Raw genomic sequence first — 18,548 nt, 5'->3', positions numbered from 1 at the left:
AACAGATTCCTTTCTTCTTTTTCAAATAGATATTTTGAGGGCAATTGTGTAATTTCACTTTGGGGCTGAATTTAATACCCTAGATCAGTTTTGGGGAGCTCATTTACTACTCCCACAACAACCTCATCTCCTCCAATTGAATTTTAGTGAGAGAGTGCAATCCTTGAGAGAGAAAGCTCCATTTAAGGGTGAAAGAGGTTGAATCGGGTCTTGGTGCAAGTTTTAAAGTCGTCCATCTAGTCGATAGCTACGTGGTGATTGTGTTGGTAAGTTATAAAACCCAATTTCTTACTTCAATTGCTTTAAGGGTTAGGTTTTGGGCTAGTGATGAACCAAAGACCCATTTTGTTAGTATTTTGGGGATTTTGGGTGATTATGGGTTATGAAGACTCATTGATGACTAACCTAGGGTTTGAATGTGTTAATTGGACTTTTAAGTCTTAAAATTTGGTTAGTTGGTGGCTAGAACACTTTTATAATATGTAAATGGGTGTTATTGGGTATGGATGACCCAAATGGGTGTGTTGACTTTGAAATGGGTCAAATGAGTCTTTAATGACCTAAGTGGCCTAGCAAGTATGAAAACGAGTTAGCCTTGTGACCTAAATGTGTTTTAAACCCATCTTGACGAATGATTAGGGTTTTGGTGGGTGTTGACCCAAATTAGGGTTAAGGGTGCAAATGGGTTGAAATTGCACCTTGGGTCAAAATGGCTTAGAATGGTGAAAGGGTTTGGTTGACCGACTTGATTTTGCGTTTAATGAGGTGTATAATATGATAGGTACGTTACTTTGAGGTCTTGCAAGCTCGGGTATCTTTTCACAAGACTTTGAGGTGAGTGGAATAATTATATGCGTATGTATATAATGTATCTATTTGTTGTAGCGTGAAATGTGTAGCGTCGAGGTGCTAAGACACCATGTTTCACTTGAAGAGTGTAGCATCGAGGTGTTAAGATGCCACTCGGGTGTAGCATCGAGGTGTTAAGATGCCACCTAGGAGTGTAGTGTCGAGGTGTTAAGACACCACTCCGTAAATTAATGAGTGATGCATCGAGGTGTTAAGATGCCACTCGGGGTGATGTGCCGAGGTGTTAAGGTGCAACCCTAGGGGTTAGTGGTGCGAGGTGTTAAGTGCCCTAACGGATGTTGTGAACACCGATGGCGTTTTCGCGAACGTCGTTCCCTTGTACTATTGGTTAACCATGGTTATTTGTGTTGTAAGCATATTATATTATTCGAGTTATATTCATATGCGGTTGTTATGCTAGCTTGTGGTATTGGAGATTTATAGCTTGCTATTGTGACGATAAGCTAAATGTGTATGCTAGCGTGTTTGCGGTTTGGTGTGTAAGTGTATGCAAGTAGGTATAATTATATATGTATTCGTATAATTATTGCATTCACTAAGCTTTGCTTACCCTCTCGTTGTTTACTATTTTTATAGGTTCGGTTGTGGACAAGGGTAAGGGCATTATCATGGAATAGAGATTCCCGCTTTGTTGATTAGGGGACGCTTTTTGGAAGTTTAGTTCTTGGAGTTTGACCGAGACTTGGGTAGTTTAATCCCAAACGCCATGCTCGTAGTGTAGTTTGGTACTTAAACTTTTTGGCGGTCGAAACTCATATTTTGTATTAAACTCGTAAAACGGCCGAAGTGGGCCCCGCTTTGTAAAACTTATTTTACGTTTGAATTGTGTTAGTTTTACATATTTGAATGTGTGGTTAAAAGCGTGTCGTCTAAAAATGTCGGGAACTAGTCGATCTTTTTCGCATTTTGAGACTTTCCGGACAGACCCGAATGGCGCGCCGCGCGGCCATCCTGGCGCGCCGCGCCAGTTCACTGTGCAGCAATTTTTTTTTTATTTTGTATTTTTCACGTGGTGTGCTCGCGGGTTGGTTTGGGTTGTTACAGAACTCACAGACCAAATTCAATCTGTAGTGCAGATTGACTCAGTCTGTGTGCAGATTTAGCTCAATCTGTGCGCAGATTGATCCAATCTGTGCGCAGATTGAGCCAATCTATGTGCAGATTGAGCTCAATCTGTGATTTCTTTAGGTTCCTACCCACCTTTATTTCTCTCTGAATCTCTTCACTATATTTACACACACAAACACACACACACACACACACACACACACACACACACACACACACACACATATATATATATATATATATATATATATATATATATATATATATATATATATATATATATACATATATGTATGTATGTATATATATATATACATATATGTATGTATATATATATTTACATATATGTATGTATATATATACATATATGTGTGTGTGTGTGTGTGTTATATATATGGAGATGATTAATGGTGAATCTAAAATATGGAGATAATTACCTATTTATGCGTATGGTAATTTTTGATATCTTACTATTAATTTCAAGCCTCAATTTTTTATTTAATTGTAAAAACACATAGTTCTATGTCTAGAGAGAACCACAGTTAAGAGAGAAATCAGAGAATTCACAGGCTGAGATCAATTTGTGTGCAGATTGAGCTTAATCTGTGGGTTCTATGGGTCATCTCCCACCCTTAGTTCTCTCTAGATCCTTTCAGTATACACACACACGTATATATATATATATATATATATATATATATATATATATATAGTGAAAGGATCCATAGAGAACTAGAGTATGTAGAGAACCCATAAAACTCATAGATTAAACTTCAATCTATGTGGAGATTGAGCTTCAACAAAAAAAAAAAATGAAAAAAAACAGTCAATCTGCACACTAAAAAAAGTCAATCTGCAAAAAAAAAAATGAAAAAAACAGTCAATCTGCAAAAACAAAAAAAAACTTCAAAAAAAGTCAATCTGCACGCAGATTGACTCAATCTGCACACACAAAAAAAGTCAATCTGCACAGAAAAAAAGTCAATTTGCAAAAAAAAAAAAAAACTGCAAAAAAAAAGTCAATCTGCACAAAAAAAAAGTCAATCTGCACAGAAAAAAAGTCAATCTGCAAAAAAAAATGCAAAAAAAGTCAATCTGCACAAAAAAGAAAAAGTCAATCTGCACAAAAAAAAAAAAAGTCAATCTGCACAGAAAAAAATCAATCTGCAAAAAAAAAAAAAAAAAAAAAATGTCAATCTGCAGCAGATTGACTCAATCTGAATGGGTTCTCTACTACCTTTGGTTCTCCATGAATCATCACCATATATATATATATATATATATATATATATATATATATATATATATATATATATATATATATATATATATATATATATATATCATAAAACTTTTTGCTTAGGTGTTATTTTCTTATTAAATTGAATTAATTATTAATTATTATTTAATATATACCTATAGATATAGATCTACATATATAGATTATAGATTATATAAATTATAATAATATTACTCCGTATATACAACTTACATACTACATACTATATCACTCCGTAAATTATTACAGTATATTACTCCGTATATAGACTATAACTTACATACTATATACTATACTATACTATATTAAATCAAAAATAAAATAAAATCAAAAATTAGGTGTCAGATTTGTCTCAAAGTTACACTTGAATCAAATGGTGCAAATAGAACAGGATTTATAAAATATTAATCACAATATAATGGTACCTACTAATTTATATAAACTAATTTTGATTAACTAATGATACCGCAGCCCGCATGCGCATGTAACATACACACGGGCATGCGCTATGGTGCGTATGCGGGGTGCTCTCATGCGTCATGCGGCATGCGGATCCGTATCTGGTCCCTTTACGGCGGTTGAGCAAATATCTTTTCCATAATTATATCCGTGATTCGGGGGAGATGGTTATGGAAACGATTATCACTATCCTATGACGGTTCTAGAATTAGGGTTTGCCTATAAATACAAACCCTAATCGTCGTTAGCAACATACCACGTTACGTAGCCATCTTCTACCACACATCCTACGTAACTTACATCCTCTATCATCTTCTAAAGGTTAACAGGTTAGTTCTTTATTAACTGGTACCTACAACCTTGCTTGGGGCCTTCTGATCGACGGACGTCATCGAAGGTGGACTTAATCACTTGGCCACCCCGCCGACATCATCATGTCGGCCAGGGTTATTCACGGTAGCCGGACCGGAGAGCCACGTTCTAAGATCCTTAAACCCCTCCTTTACGTTGAGCAAGCATGTTAAGACCCCTCGGTTAAAATATGCATGATCAAGTGGTGCTTTCATTGAGAGTCGAATTAATTCAAGACTGTTTAATTGCTTTTTCTTTTAAGGTTTTGAATTGTACGACTCGTTATTTACAAAATTTTTGAATTTTTTCTTTAACAGTATCATGACTTCCGAGGAATCATCGGAACATACCCAAACAGATGTTCAGAACGCACCGTCTGGTAGTCAACATGCACCGGTTATGACTACGGAGGCCGCTACTCAGGCGGGATACACGATATACCCTCCACCTATATCCGGCGAACCATTTCAGAGGTACAAGCCGATATATTCAGACGGGGTCACACCGCCAAGAGCAAACTCACCAGTCACAACCACGCGGCTGGACTTTTCGACAGTGGATCCAAGGGTCATCTTTGCAGGCGTTGGCGGTGGAACAACGGGGCCGCATGTGGTTTGCTGCGGCCAGGTACCTATTTACAGTACCACTGTTTCAATACCTCTGCATACGCAGAGCATTCAGCAGAATTCGTCATTCACACCGTTGCAACCTTGGCAACCACCGCGCCCAGTTTCACAATTTTTAACTCCTGCGGATGCGCAGGCGTTACTTAATAGTTGGGGATTTGGGGTCATCCCAGATGCGAACTCTCATTGGGCGCCGATAACAGCGCAGCAGCAAAGCACAGCGCATACAGTTGGGCTTTTAAGTGTGTATCCTCAAGTTTCGCAGATATCTGCGCCACAGGTTTCGCTTCCTTTACAGCCACCTGTGTACGCTGCGTCTCAAGTTATCCCTCTTTTCCAGCGCAGCAGCCTTGGTCATATCCGCAGACGCAGGGTCAACCTTGGCAAAATGTTCAAGGGCAGGCAAATCTTGCAAGTCAATTCATGCAGGCCGCACCTCCCGATATGGTTCACTTATTTTCACAACCTGACTTTGTTCAGGACATGATGAAGCGTTTCTTTGCAAACTTGAAAGGGGATCCTGTTAAACCACCCTTCGAGCTACCGACTACCTTTGACAAGTTTCCTCCGCATATATCCGCCTACCCGTTTCCATCAGCACCAAAGATACCTAGCACGTTGGGTACTTACAATGGCCTGACCGATCCAGATGATTTTTTACAGCGCTTCGAAGGCGCAATGCGCACTCAAGGCTGGGTGGATCCGGTTGCGTGTCAGATATTTCCTATGACACTACAGGGTATTGCTCGTGAGTGGTTTAATAAGTTGCCGGCGGGTAGTATTGCCGGGTTTATGGATCTGCGGACAAAGTTTTTACTGCAATATCAGAATCAGAGACCACGCAAGCGCACTCACATTGAATGCCATGACATCGTGCAGAAGTCCAAGGAATCTTTGGGCGAATTTCTCACAAGGTATACTAATGAGTGCCTGCGTATACCAGATCTCAAACCAGAGCAACAGATTTCCGGACTCATACATGGTATAAACTCAGAACGTCATCCAACACTGGTAAGGCGTCTGCGCCATACAGTCCCAACAACTTATGCTGAGGCGCTTAATGAATGCCACGACTATATGCGGAGTGGCGAAGATAATGACATTCCAACAGCTAGCACACGCAACGAGAGGAAGGACGATGATGATCGTTCGCGCGATCAAAATCGTGGTAACAACTCTCGCGGAAGGTATCCTAGCGGTGGTCCTATCAGGAATGATAAAGGGAAATCAAGTGGCAATTATCGAAACAATAATCAGCGCGGCATCAACAATCAGAACTATGCGCTTCTTAAAAGCTTATCCAAAACGCCCAAAGAAATTTTGGCGACGGAGCCAGTATGCGCGACCTTCGCGGTCCCAACTCCGCTTACAGAATTTGGTAAGCGGGATAAGACAAAGTATTGTGAATTTTACGATGATTACGGGCACGATACGAATAGGTGTAAAAACTTGATGGAACGGGTACTGGAGGCGCTCCGTGCGGGTAAGTTGGATCACCTCAAACCGCCAAAGAAAGATAAAGGGAAAGCCGCAGAAGAGGGGTCAAAAACTAAAACCTTCGCGTGGCAGAAAGTGGATAAGACCAAAAATGCTGATTTAACCATTAACATGGTTGACGCAGAGAAATTAGGTCAGCGAAGAAAGTATAACGATCATCAGGATTGGGAACTTCTTCCAATCACTTTCCCTCCTGTGATGTCAATTGACAGGGTGAATGAACCTATCATTATCAAGTGCCGCATTCCTTCTTGCGGGGTGCAGGTCAAGCGCATGCATGTCGACACTGGGAGCGGCATTGACATTATGTACGAGCATTGCTATCAATTTCTTCCCGCACACGTGAAGGCGCAGCTACGTCCGTCTGATATCACGCTGTCTGGTTTTTCCGGAGAAAGCTCATGGCCCGTGGGACGGATAGAGTTATTAATAGAGCTCGAAGATGACACGAATCCGCAGTTAATAAGGAACGAATTAGTTGACTTTTATGTGGTTCGCTCGACTTCGCGATATAATGCGCTACTGGGAAGAAATTTCATACGGCGTTTTAACATCATACCTTCGGTAGTGCACAGTTTGATTAAGTTTCCTACTAAGGGAGGAGTTGCCACAATGGCGTCACATCAAAAGATTGAGATATGTGCGTCAGTTGTGCAAATTAACATCCCTAGCGTCGGGGAGCAGATTGCAAGCAGTGCGGTCATTGCTAATCGCTTGCATCCAGATAAGGGTATAAAAATCGGCGCAGGTTTATCAGCTGAAACCAAGGCTAAGTTACATGGTATATTGTCCGCAAACGCAGATGTTTTCGCATGGCGCGAATCAGATATGACAGGTGTCCCGCGGGACATTGCGGAACATAAATTGAATGTTAATCCATCGCTCACACCTGTTAGACAAAAGAAGCGACATATGGCTTTAGACCGCAGTGATTGGCTATGCGCAGAAGTAGACAACCTTGTCAAAGCAAACATTCTACGCGAAGTGCGTTATCAAACATGGGTTGCCAATCCGGTGTTGGTGAAAAGGCTGATGGTAACTGGCGAATGTGCGTTGATTTTAAAGACATTAACAAAGCATGTCCTAAAGACAATTACCCTCTCCCGGAGATAGACTGGAAGGTTGAATCTTTGTCTGGATTCAGATATAAGTGCTTTCTGGACGCATACAAAGGTTATCACCAAATTCTAATGGCTGCGGAAGACGAAGACAAGACTGCTTTTCATACGCCGCAGGGTATTTATTGTTACACAAAGATGCCTTTCGGCTTGAAGAACGCGGGCGCGACCTATCAGCGTGTAATTGACGCAGCATTCAAGCCTCAAATTGGCAGAAATCTTGAAGCGTATGTCGATGACTTGGTAATCAAAAGCAACACCGAAGAAGACATGCTCGCAGACATCCTAGAAACGTTTGCGTCTCTGCGAAGGATCAACATGAAGCTTAATCCGCTTAAATGTAGCTTTGGAGAGGAGGAAGGCAAGTTTCTAGGTCATGTGGTGACAGCGCGGGGTATCAAGGCTAATCCCAAAAAGATTGAAGCTATTGATAATTTACCATCTCCGAAAACAAAGAAAGATGTGCAGAGTCTCACTGGGAAGCTCGCAGCAATCACGCGGTTTTTGTCAAAAGCCGCAGAGCGTCAGCTACCATTCTTTAACACTTTGAAAAACTGTTTGAAGAAAAAGGATTTTGTCTGGACTCAGGAAGCAGAATCAGCCTTTCAAGAGATGAAAAAGGTGCTTGCAGAGTTACCAACACTTACTGCGCCAGTCCCTGGGGAGACGTTAACGCTGTACCTTGCGGCATCAAAGGAAGCAATCAGTTCAGTTCACATCGCAGACCGCGAAAAGGTAACTTATCAATTTACTTGCATTATTTATTTCGCAGAACTTTAACGCTGAGGTTTTCTCAGACACAAATGCCGGTCTACTTCGTAAGCAAGACGCTGACATCAAGCGAAGTAAACTACTCGCCAATAGAGAAGTTAGTATATGCGCTTGTCCATACAGCGCGGCGTTTACGCCGATACTTTCAAGCACATCCGATTGTGGTTCTAACTGATCAGCCAATCAAACAGGTTGGTACATGATTACTTTGCGGCAATGACCGGGGTTACCGCATTGACTAACACAATCATTTTATTTCATTCAGGTACTGTACAAGCCCGAGATTTCTGGCCGAATGGCCAAGTGGGCAGTCGAATTGGGAGAACATGAAATAAACTTTTCTTCACGCAGTGCGGTTAAGGGTCAAATACTTGCTGACTACCTAGCAGAAATACCTGCGGATGTCGAAGCGTCAGCAGAACATCAAGATCCGCCCGTACCTGTTCTATCACCATGGGAATTATACACCGATGGTGCGTGTAGCGCATCTGGCGCAGGCGCAGGTGTAATTTTGACAGGTCCAGGCGGTGAGGAACATACGTACGCACTGCGGTTTAATTTTGCTGTCACAAACAATGAAGCAGAGTATGAGGCTCTGCTAGCAGGTATGCGCATCGCGCATAAGCTAAATGATAAAATCTTGCACGCTTACGTGGATTCAAAGCTAGTATGCAATCAAGTCTGCGGAGACTTCGAAGCGCACGACATTGCTATGCAGCAATATTTATCGCTTGTTCATAATCTCGCTGACCAGTTCGAGGCTTTTCAAATCTCGCACGTAATGCGGGGGCAAAATAAGAAGGCGGATGCGCTAAGCAAACTAGCTGCCTTGGCTTTTGATCATATGGGTAAGAAAATTCTAATAGAGGAACTCAACGCAAAATCTATTGTCATGATGCCTCTAGTGGCACCGGTTGAGGAATCAAGCCCAACGTGGATGACGCCCATCATCGCTTTTTTACGGGACGGCACTTCACCCGCGGACTCCTCTGATGCGAAGAAAGTCCGCACAAAGGCACCGCTTTATGCCCTCGAGGGTGACGTCTTGTATCGAAGAAACTATTTGGGACCGCATTTAAGGTGCGTAGGTCCGAAAGAGGCAGAGGAAGTTATACGCGAGGTGCATGAGGGTGCATGCGCCCTTCATTCGGGACACAGGTCCATTGTGTCAAAAATCATGCGGTTAGGTTATTATTGGCCTACTATGTACGCAGACACGGCGCGTATTGTCAAGCAATGCGAATCATGCCAAATACATGCACCTATCAGCAGGGCACCTGCGCATCCAATGATACCGGTCTCCTCACCATGGCCATTCTGCAAATGGGCGATCAACATAGTCGGACCATTCCCCAAAGGCCAAGGTAATATTGCCATTCATTTGCTAAATATGCTACTTACGTCATTATCTTACGCATACTCTGCACACGCAGGAAATGTCAAATTCTTAATTGTTGCAATCGATTACTTCACGAAGTGGGTCGAAGCGAAACCGCTGGCAACAATTTCAGGGAAAAGAGTGCGGAATTTTGTATGGGAAGACATTGTCTGTCGATTCGGCATACCCAATGAAATTGTTAGTGATAACGGTACACAATTTGCCGGCGATCCTTTTCGCAGTTGGTGTGCGGAGCTTAATATTAAGCAAACTTTTACTTCAGTGGCGCATCCGCAGGCGAATGGCCAGTGCGAAGTTACCAACCGAGATATAGTTGCTGGAATCAAGGCAAGGTTGGGTCATGACCGCGTTGGTTGGGTGGATGAGCTTCCAAAGGTTTTATGGGCGCATAGAACCACACCCAAAGCAAGCACTGGTGAGACTCCGTTTAGTTTGGTTTATGGGTCAGAAGCTGTTGTACCCGCAGAGATTGGGGTACCAACGTTCCGCATACAAAACTTTGATGAGCAAAATAACTCTGAAGCTCTGCGGGAAAATCTTAATCTGCTTGAAGAACGCAGACTCTCTGCGGCTGTTAACGAAGCAAATAACAAGCAGAAAATCGCAAAGTATTACAATCAGCGTGTGCGTTCACGCACTTATAAGTGCGGTGATTTGGTTTGGCGCCAGAACGATGCAAGTCATGCGGAAGATACTGGGAAACTGGGACCTCGTTGGGAGGGCCCATACAGGGTAGCAAAAGCAAGCAACACCGGGGCATACCATCTAGAGACATTAGATGGCAAACCTGTGAAACGCACTTGGCATGCGACGTTATTGAAAAAATGTTACATGTAGCTAGATGGACTTGATCACTCCAATTTGTTTAGCACATTATTTTATTTTTCATCCTTTCGGATATGTCGCAGTTGTAATCATAATTAATGCCAAATAAAAATAATTACATGCGCATACTTTTGTTGTCCATTTATATTTTTTGTATGCGATTCCTGCCTACTTAAGGGGTGTCCTCTAGCCCCCGTGCGGCAGAAGCCTGTTTGGTTACAAGGCTAGACAATAACGGCAGGCGAAGGGAATTGGTTTTCCCCTAGCCAAGCGCCACGCAGACTAGATGGCTGCAAAGTCGACTTTTAAAAAAAAAATAATACAAGCATTGGTTTGCTTGTGCGTAATCGCTCTCGCATTGGTTTGCTTGAGGAACTCCTAAGCATAAAAACATTGGTTTGTTTTTAGTTGCGTTTGCTTACCATACAACTAATAGTGCACCTCTAGTACATGACAAAGCAATAGAGCAGTAGCTTTTGAGTCTAAATTGTTAAAGGTAAGCTAAAATATTGGTTTATTTTACGCAGTACCATCCGCATACGCATAAGTTGTGGTTAACTATGCGCATGCGCATGCGGTTCATAATTTGTTTTGATTCGCGATATATAAACAAGGATATCACGCATGCATAACAGACAAACATATATACACATCCAAATAAATTATTACATAAGTAATTGTTTCACATGCCTACCCAACATGGGACTTAGGGCTCCAAAATACATTTACAATTACCTGCCTAAGATTAGGGCTTACGGCACAAACTACTCTAGTAATCCTCCTTCAAAAACCCATCAAGCGGTATCGTCGGGTCAGCCGCAAACGCATTGATCAAAGGGATAGGGATGGACTTGATTGCCTCTTCCGCCTCCAGCAGCGCCGCGGCCGTTCCCTCCTTTAATTTCTTTTCGACAATGTCGGGGAACGGTGGAGTTAGGCCGCATGCCTGGATCACTTCCCGCACAGCCTTGTTCACCTCATGGTCCTTGACCGCATCGACATAGGCATTAAACCGGTCGGACACGGGCTCGGAGTCCATCACTTTCTGCGCAATTGCGGGGAGTGCGGTGCGCAGCTTTGTCATATCTGCCTCGGCCAGCTCGCGGTCGGTAACCGCATCGTCCCTCTCCCTCGTCACCTTTTCCAACTCCAGCCTCACTCGCTCAGTTTCCCCCTTTGCCTGATCAACCGCACCCACAAGCTCTTGATTCTTTTTTCTTTCTTGAATCAAGAGGGTCTTGGTTTCGGCCGCAGTCAATTCAACAGCTTTGCGGGCCTCCTCAGCAGCGTCCCTGTCCTTCTTGACCTGATCTACACCCGCCTGCAGCAAACCCAACTCCACCTCTTTGCGCAGTGCAACATCGTATAGGCTGGAGGATCGACGGGCTTGGTCCGCAAACATCCCAAAGAATACCAGCCCGTTCTGGACAAAGGCGTTGAGCGCCTGGTTAAACGGCAGCGCGGCCAGTTGCTCGCGGAACTCTGCTGGGAAGATTTGCTGCAAGAATGCAGATTGCTCCGCAGCATTTTCTGCGGAGGACTGGCAAAGTTGGCGGAGGTTGGCAACACGGAAGCTGCCTTGCGGAGGAGGTAATGTAGACTCAGACTCGACGGGGATCGCCTTGTCTTTGGATGTGGCAGTGGCCTGCAGCTCGGGGTTGACCCGCGGTGTTGTTGGCTGCGTCTCCTCCACATGCTCTGCAAAATACTCAGATTAGTACGCAGCTTTTTCTACGCGGTATACATGCGAAAAAATAAACGCTCACCATTAATGGGGGGAGGTAGGTCTGCGGACCGCGGCTCGATGGCAACAAAATTGTCGTTGCGCATATCCTCCAGCTGCTTAGGAGTCTTCTTCTTCTTCTTCTGAGCCTCGGACGTCCCAGCCGCCTTGCGTTTATTGCCTGACTCCGCCGGCGTTTCCTCCACATGTTCGCTAGCAGCTGCCTGCTCTAGCTGTTTGTCCACATCCTGCTTGCGGAAAGAGATCCCAGCAATCTCCTCCGCGGTAAGCACCTTCTTCATCCTCATCTCTGCAAACAATAAACGCCTGCGTTAGAAAATATACAAAAATTTATGTAAGTACGCGTTTATGCTATTCCTACCCTTTCCATCGGGGCCAACTATGGCCGGCCGCACATCCTCCCAAGGCCAATACGCGGAGATCTTCCCCAACCGCAGCATAACATTACCATACGAACGGTGCACCAGTTGTGCGTTGACGCACTGCTTCAACAACTTTTTCTCCTCGTCATCCAACGCTGGCATCTTGTTCACATCTTTTTCTACCTTCTCGCACCAAATGAGCGTCTGCGGGAAGCCAGTGCCTACTACGGTCTGGTCGACGAAGAAAAAAGTTTCTTTCCAACTTCCCGCATTCGATTTCGGGGTTTTTGTGAAATTTTGGCGTGCGAAGAAGGTGAACCAAGATTTATGGTGGTTGGCTAAGCGGAATAGGTGGCAAAAAACCTTCACCAATGGTACTGTGTTGAGTGCAACACACCACATCTCGAATAGAACGATTTTGCCTATAGCATACGGATGCAATTGCCCTAGCCCTACTTTGAAATGATCTAGTACGCCTAAAAAGAAGTCGGTGGGTGGAACCCTAAAATTACCATGCTTAAAAGCATGTTCGTAGATCGCCACCTTATTCTCTGGTGGCTGATGGGCTCGCTGGCTAGGCAGAGGTGGTACCGGATTGTAACCCGCTAGAGGGGGGTATTGCTTAACTAAGTGGTCGATGTTTTTCTGGCCTATGTTGGACTCTACATTCTCTACGAAAGTTTCATTAGCTTTGGTCATTTTTAGATGAATGGAGAACGACTGACCTTTAAATGACGATCGGAATATGATGGAGTTGATCGGAATTGATAGGATTTGAAGGCGAGAGCGTATTTGGGAAGCTTGACACCGGAAAAGTGAAAATGTGTGTGATTTGGGGCTATTTATAAGCAAGATTGGGGGAGCGTGGGTTGGAATGGTGTTATCGTGGCCATACACGTGTAATACAATCGACGGGTAGCATTTGCTGATCGCGCGTGGTGTCAGTTAAGAATGATTACAAACACGCGCGTGGTTCGCATGCGCCTGCGGCATTGTTACTTTATGTCTTGTCAGCCGAATGGGCTTCTGCGATTGTGACAGGCATCGAGGCGCACGCGAGGACATTAAATGCTCGTCGTCCTTTTGTTTTCTCTTTTTCGCTTAATAGTTTGATATCATATGACTTGCGTCATATAACATCAAACTGGGGGGACTTAATGATACCGCAGCCCGCATGCGCATGTAACATACACACGGGCATGCGCTATGGTGCGTATGCGGGGTGCTCTCATGCGTCATGCGGCATGCGGATCCGTATCTGGTCCCTTTACGGCGGTTGAGCAAATATCTTTTCCATAATTATATCCGTGATTCGGGGGAGATGGTTATGGAAACGATTATCACTATCCTATGACGGTTCTAGAATTAGGGTTTGCCTATAAATACAAACCCTAATCGTCGTTAGCAACATACCACGTTACGTAGCCATCTTCTACCACACATCCTACGTAACTTACATCCTCTATCATCTTCTAAAGGTTAACAGGTTAGTTCTTTATTAACTGGTACCTACAACCTTGCTTGGGGCCTTCTGATCGACGGACGTCATCGAAGGTGGACTTAATCACTTGGCCACCCCGCCGACATCATCATGTCGGCCAGGGTTATTCACGGTAGCCGGACCGGAGAGCCACGTTCTAAGATCCTTAAACCCCTCCTTTACGTTGAGCAAGCATGTTAAGACCCCTCGGTTAAAATATGCATGATCATTAACGAATCAAGAATCAAAGCTACTAAGTTATAAAAGTAACTTAATCATTGAAGAATAACAAACACATAAACATACAACATACCTACCACTTACTTATTGGCCGGGGGTTCATTCGGAACCAATCTCTTTATCCATAAAACTTCTCTTTATTCTGGAATATGGGAATGATTGTTTATATTTTACCTCATCAAACATCACTTCTGTGGAATTAGGTTTTGTTGTTGTTATTGTATAATCAATCAAGTTAAAATTGTGGACATTAAGTTACTAAGAGGGTGTTTGAAAATGCGTTTTGAATGAGATTTTTGATTATTACGTTTTGAAGATGTAAATAATTAGTTAATAGTGTTTGGTAAAATAAAATTGGAAATCACTTATTTACGTTTTGGGATGGATGAAAACAGGTTTTCTAAGAAGTAAGCTAGTGGTCACTGCAGCAAAAACGTGATATTGAATTTACTTGTGTGCTTGTAAAAATTACGGTCCTACCCTTTAATTAATTGTGTTCTCAATCTATCGAGGTGCTGTTAAATTATATTTTCCAGAGAGAATAGAGATAGCAAAAGTAATATCGTCTCTTTATTATATTCTAATATATTATATTATTATATATTATAATAATAATATAGTAAATTTTACACCATCTTATAACAAATACTATTAATTATATTATTTGTTAAAAAATACTAGTGTAACTTAACTTTAACAATAAGATGTCTATTTAAGCCATTTTATCAAATAAATGTTAAAAAATTAGTTTTTTCCAAACACTTAAAATACTGATTATATGATTATTGCGATATCAAATTGTGTAATCTAATCCAAACACCATCCGTCTACACCACGTTTTCTTAACAGCTGATTATCTGATTATAATTATTCAAAACGCATAATCAGTTTTCAAAACGCAAATCTAAACATCCCCTATAACCACCTAAAATCACTTTTAAAATTTGTCAACATCACGGACCCTCTTAAACTCAAAAGATCTCTTAAAATTTGTCAACATCACGGGCTCTTAAACTCTAAAGAATAATTGTTTGACAAAATCAATTAATTTTGCACGATTATTTTACCCACCGTACAACACATAAATTTTTAAACTTGTCCACACCACGGGCTATTAAGTAATTCTTATACTTATTCTATCTTTTAGTACGCTATTTACATACCAATATGAAGTGCAAATTAAATTTTTACACGATTTTTTACACACCCGTGCAACGCACGGGTTAAAAAACCTAGTGTGTGTGTATATATATATATATATATATATATATATATATATATATATATACATACATACATACATATGGAACAGATCCAGGGATATGCAACTTATGAGATGCAACGGAGATAAGCAAAATAACGTTTTTTTTTTTTTTTTGCTTTTTAAGTTTTTTTTTTATTCATAAATATGCGTCAAAATGCTCACCTAATCTATAATTTTATAAGATAAAACATTCGAAATCGTTCGAACATCGATTTGCTCATATGTGATGACCCCAAAAGATGTAGGGATTTTACAAACTGATTCATCATTGATCATACAACAATCAAATAAAGGTGGTGTTCAAATTAAACAATGTGTGAACTATATTTCAACAAATTAGCTTTGGAAAAGAGATGGGTGTTATTAGATGTACTTCTAATGAATTACGGAGTACATAGTGATAATAAACCTCTATCAGATAATGCCGTATATAAAGTTACGGATATTAATGTCTTTTTTGTTAAAATACAATGCAAATTTAGAATAATATGGAATTAGTAAATGTATATGGGTAAAATATCTAGATATTAATATGTATAAGAAAATATCTAGATATTAGAATATGAGAGAAAAATCTAGAAATTAAAATGTAAAGAAAAATCTAGATATTTATGTGTGTAAGAAATATCTAGATATTTATATGTATAAAAATATCTAGATATTTATATATATCCATGGAAATATCTAGTTTCTAGAAACTTCCATGGAGTAGTATAAATAGGGGTGAGGATTTCATTTGTAGAGTGTGAAGTAAGTGTGAAAGTTGTGAGAGTGAAATAAGAAGTGAGTTGTGAAGAAGAGAAGAAGAGTGTGAGTTAGCGAAAGTAGAGAAGAGAAAACTTGTAAGTAATATTGTAATTGTAATTTAATATAAGTGTTTTTGTTAAGTTTCCCGATCAAGCCTTAGTTTGTGTTTAAGTTCTTAGTGCACTTTTGCTGTTCTTATTATATGGTCGGCTCTGCCGCCTAAGTAATACATGGTCGGTTATACCGCCTAAAGATATATGGTCGACACTATCGCCTAAGTACATTGTGCACTAAGGATTTATAAAATTAAAGGCTAATCAACGTCAAAGTGTTGGTGTAGTGAGTCTAGTATAGTTTAGGTCCTCTATAGTGGGTGTGTTGGGCTCTTCGAAGCTTCCAACAATTGGTATCAGAGCGGGTCGTTCGGGACCATTTCTAGTGGAGGAAATCGGTAAACGTTGGACGTTTACATCGACTTGTTTTCACCAAGGCTCTAAGGGAGATTCTGTCAGAGCACAGTTAGGAACTGTGAAAGCTCATCGGTCAGGGACCAAGCTTATTGAACGTTGGACGTCATGATGGCAGATATTGCAAGTACGAGCAGTGGAATCAAGAGTCTCAATAGCCACAACTATGGTTATTGGCGGACTTGCATAGAATCCTACCTACAAGGACAGGATTTATGGGAAATAGTTGCTGGCAGTGACACAACGCCTCCACCGAAAGAAAATGCTGAAGCCTTGAGAAAATGGAACATCAAGGCCGGGAAGGCTTTATTTATATTGAAGACTACAATCGAGGAGGATCTATTGGAGTACATCCGTGACGAGAAAACACCAAAGGCCGCTTGGGAAACTTTTGAAAAATTATTTTCAAAGAAGAATGAAGCACGCCTCCAGCTCTTGGAAAATGAGCTCAAGGGTATCTCACAAGAAAGTCTGTCTATTTCTCAGTATTTCACCAAGGTGAAATCTATATGCCGTGAGATATCTCAACTTGCCCCTGAAGAGAAAGTGAGTGATGCAAGGATGAAGAGAATTATCATCCACGGCTTAAGATCCGAGTATAATGGATTTATAGCCGCTGTGAGAGGATGGCCTACTCAACCATCATTAATAGAGCTGGAGAATTTATTGGCTAACCAAGAAGCGTTAGCCAAGCAGATGAATGAAGTAACCATAAAAGACGGAGAAGATGCACTCTTCACCAATAAGAAGAAAGCAATATCTCGAAGACAAGAGGCGATGAAAGAAAGTAAGACATATGGGTGGAAGGGTCACCCAAAATCAAAAGGCAACGCTTCAGGGGGAGCTCAACAAGGAAGAAGAGATCATCGCCAACAATACGGGAAAAATGATAAGAGAAAGAATGGTGAATGCTTCAATTGTGGCAAGAAGGGTCATTTTGCTCGAGATTGTAGATTCCCCAGAAGACGAACTTTCGAAGGAAATGTGTCCGCCGCAAGAGATGAGAAGAAAGAGGTCACATTCGAAGCAACCATTAATGAGGAAACATGGGATGCAGAAGCGGGACTCTCCGTTGAAGCTGACATGGATGATCAAGCTCTTGCAGCAACCTTAAAGTCAAAAATAAACTACAAAGATGATTGGATCATCGATTCTGGGTGCTCAAATCATATGACCAACGATGGGACGAAGCTGCAAGGATTACAAAGGAAAGAGAGTCGTGTTGACAGACAACAATTCAAGGTTGTCTATTTCTCACATTGGAAAGACAATAATTCCAAATGAAGGCAGCTCTCATAAGCTCCAACTCGAGAAGGTGTATCTTGTCCCTGGCCTAAAGAAGAATTTACTGTCAGTACCACAATTGACAGCAGAAGGGAATTATGTGCTCTTTGGACCAGAAGATGTGTCCGTATTCAAGAGAGTGAAGGTGGTTGGCAATCCAATTATGCAAGGAAGAAGAATAGAGTCGGTCTATGTACTATCTGCTGAAACAGCATATGTCGATAAGACTCGAAAGAATGAGACAGCTGATCTTTGGCATGAACGTCTTGGGCATGTGGGCTACAATAAGTTAAAGGAGATGATGGTGAAACACATAGTAAATGGCCTTCCTCAAATTGATATCCGAACATATACAATATGTGCTGGATGTCAATTTGGCAAAGCTCACCAATTGCCATTCAAGGATTCAGCGCATCAGTCCAAGACACCACTAGAGCTCATACACTCAGACGTCTTTGGCCCAGTGAAACAAACATACTTGGAGGAATGAAGTATATGGTGACATTCATTGATGACTTCTCAAGGTATGTGTGGGTTTACTTCATGAAGGAAAAGTCGGAGACTTTTCAGAAGTTTAAAGAGTTCAAGAAGAAGATAGAAAGTGAGCTCAATAATAAGATTAGGTGCTTACGCACAGATAATGGAGGAGAATATTTATCGACTGAGTTCAATATGTATCTTGAGAAGCACAAGATTA

General features: G+C 41.6%; 1 protein-coding gene across 1 annotated transcript; it reads right to left on the bottom strand.

Moving 5' to 3' along the window:
• Nucleotides 1-1,974: 1,974 nt before the first annotated feature.
• LOC139889546 (uncharacterized) lies at nt 1,975-13,068 on the bottom strand. Its single transcript, XM_071872491.1, has 4 exons — nt 12,369-13,068; nt 12,030-12,296; nt 11,601-11,961; nt 1,975-2,095 (listed from the first exon to the last, which is right to left on the bottom strand). The coding sequence occupies exons 1-4, from the start codon at nt 13,066-13,068 to the stop codon at nt 1,975-1,977; spliced, it is 1,449 nt and encodes a 482-aa protein (XP_071728592.1).
• Between the last annotated feature and the right edge of the window lie 5,480 nt (nt 13,069-18,548).

This window comes from Rutidosis leptorrhynchoides, chromosome 2 (assembly GCF_046630445.1).
Source record: "Rutidosis leptorrhynchoides isolate AG116_Rl617_1_P2 chromosome 2, CSIRO_AGI_Rlap_v1, whole genome shotgun sequence".
Classification (NCBI taxonomy): domain Eukaryota; kingdom Viridiplantae; phylum Streptophyta; class Magnoliopsida; order Asterales; family Asteraceae; genus Rutidosis; species Rutidosis leptorrhynchoides.
This window is presented reverse-complemented; position numbering and strand designations above follow the sequence as displayed.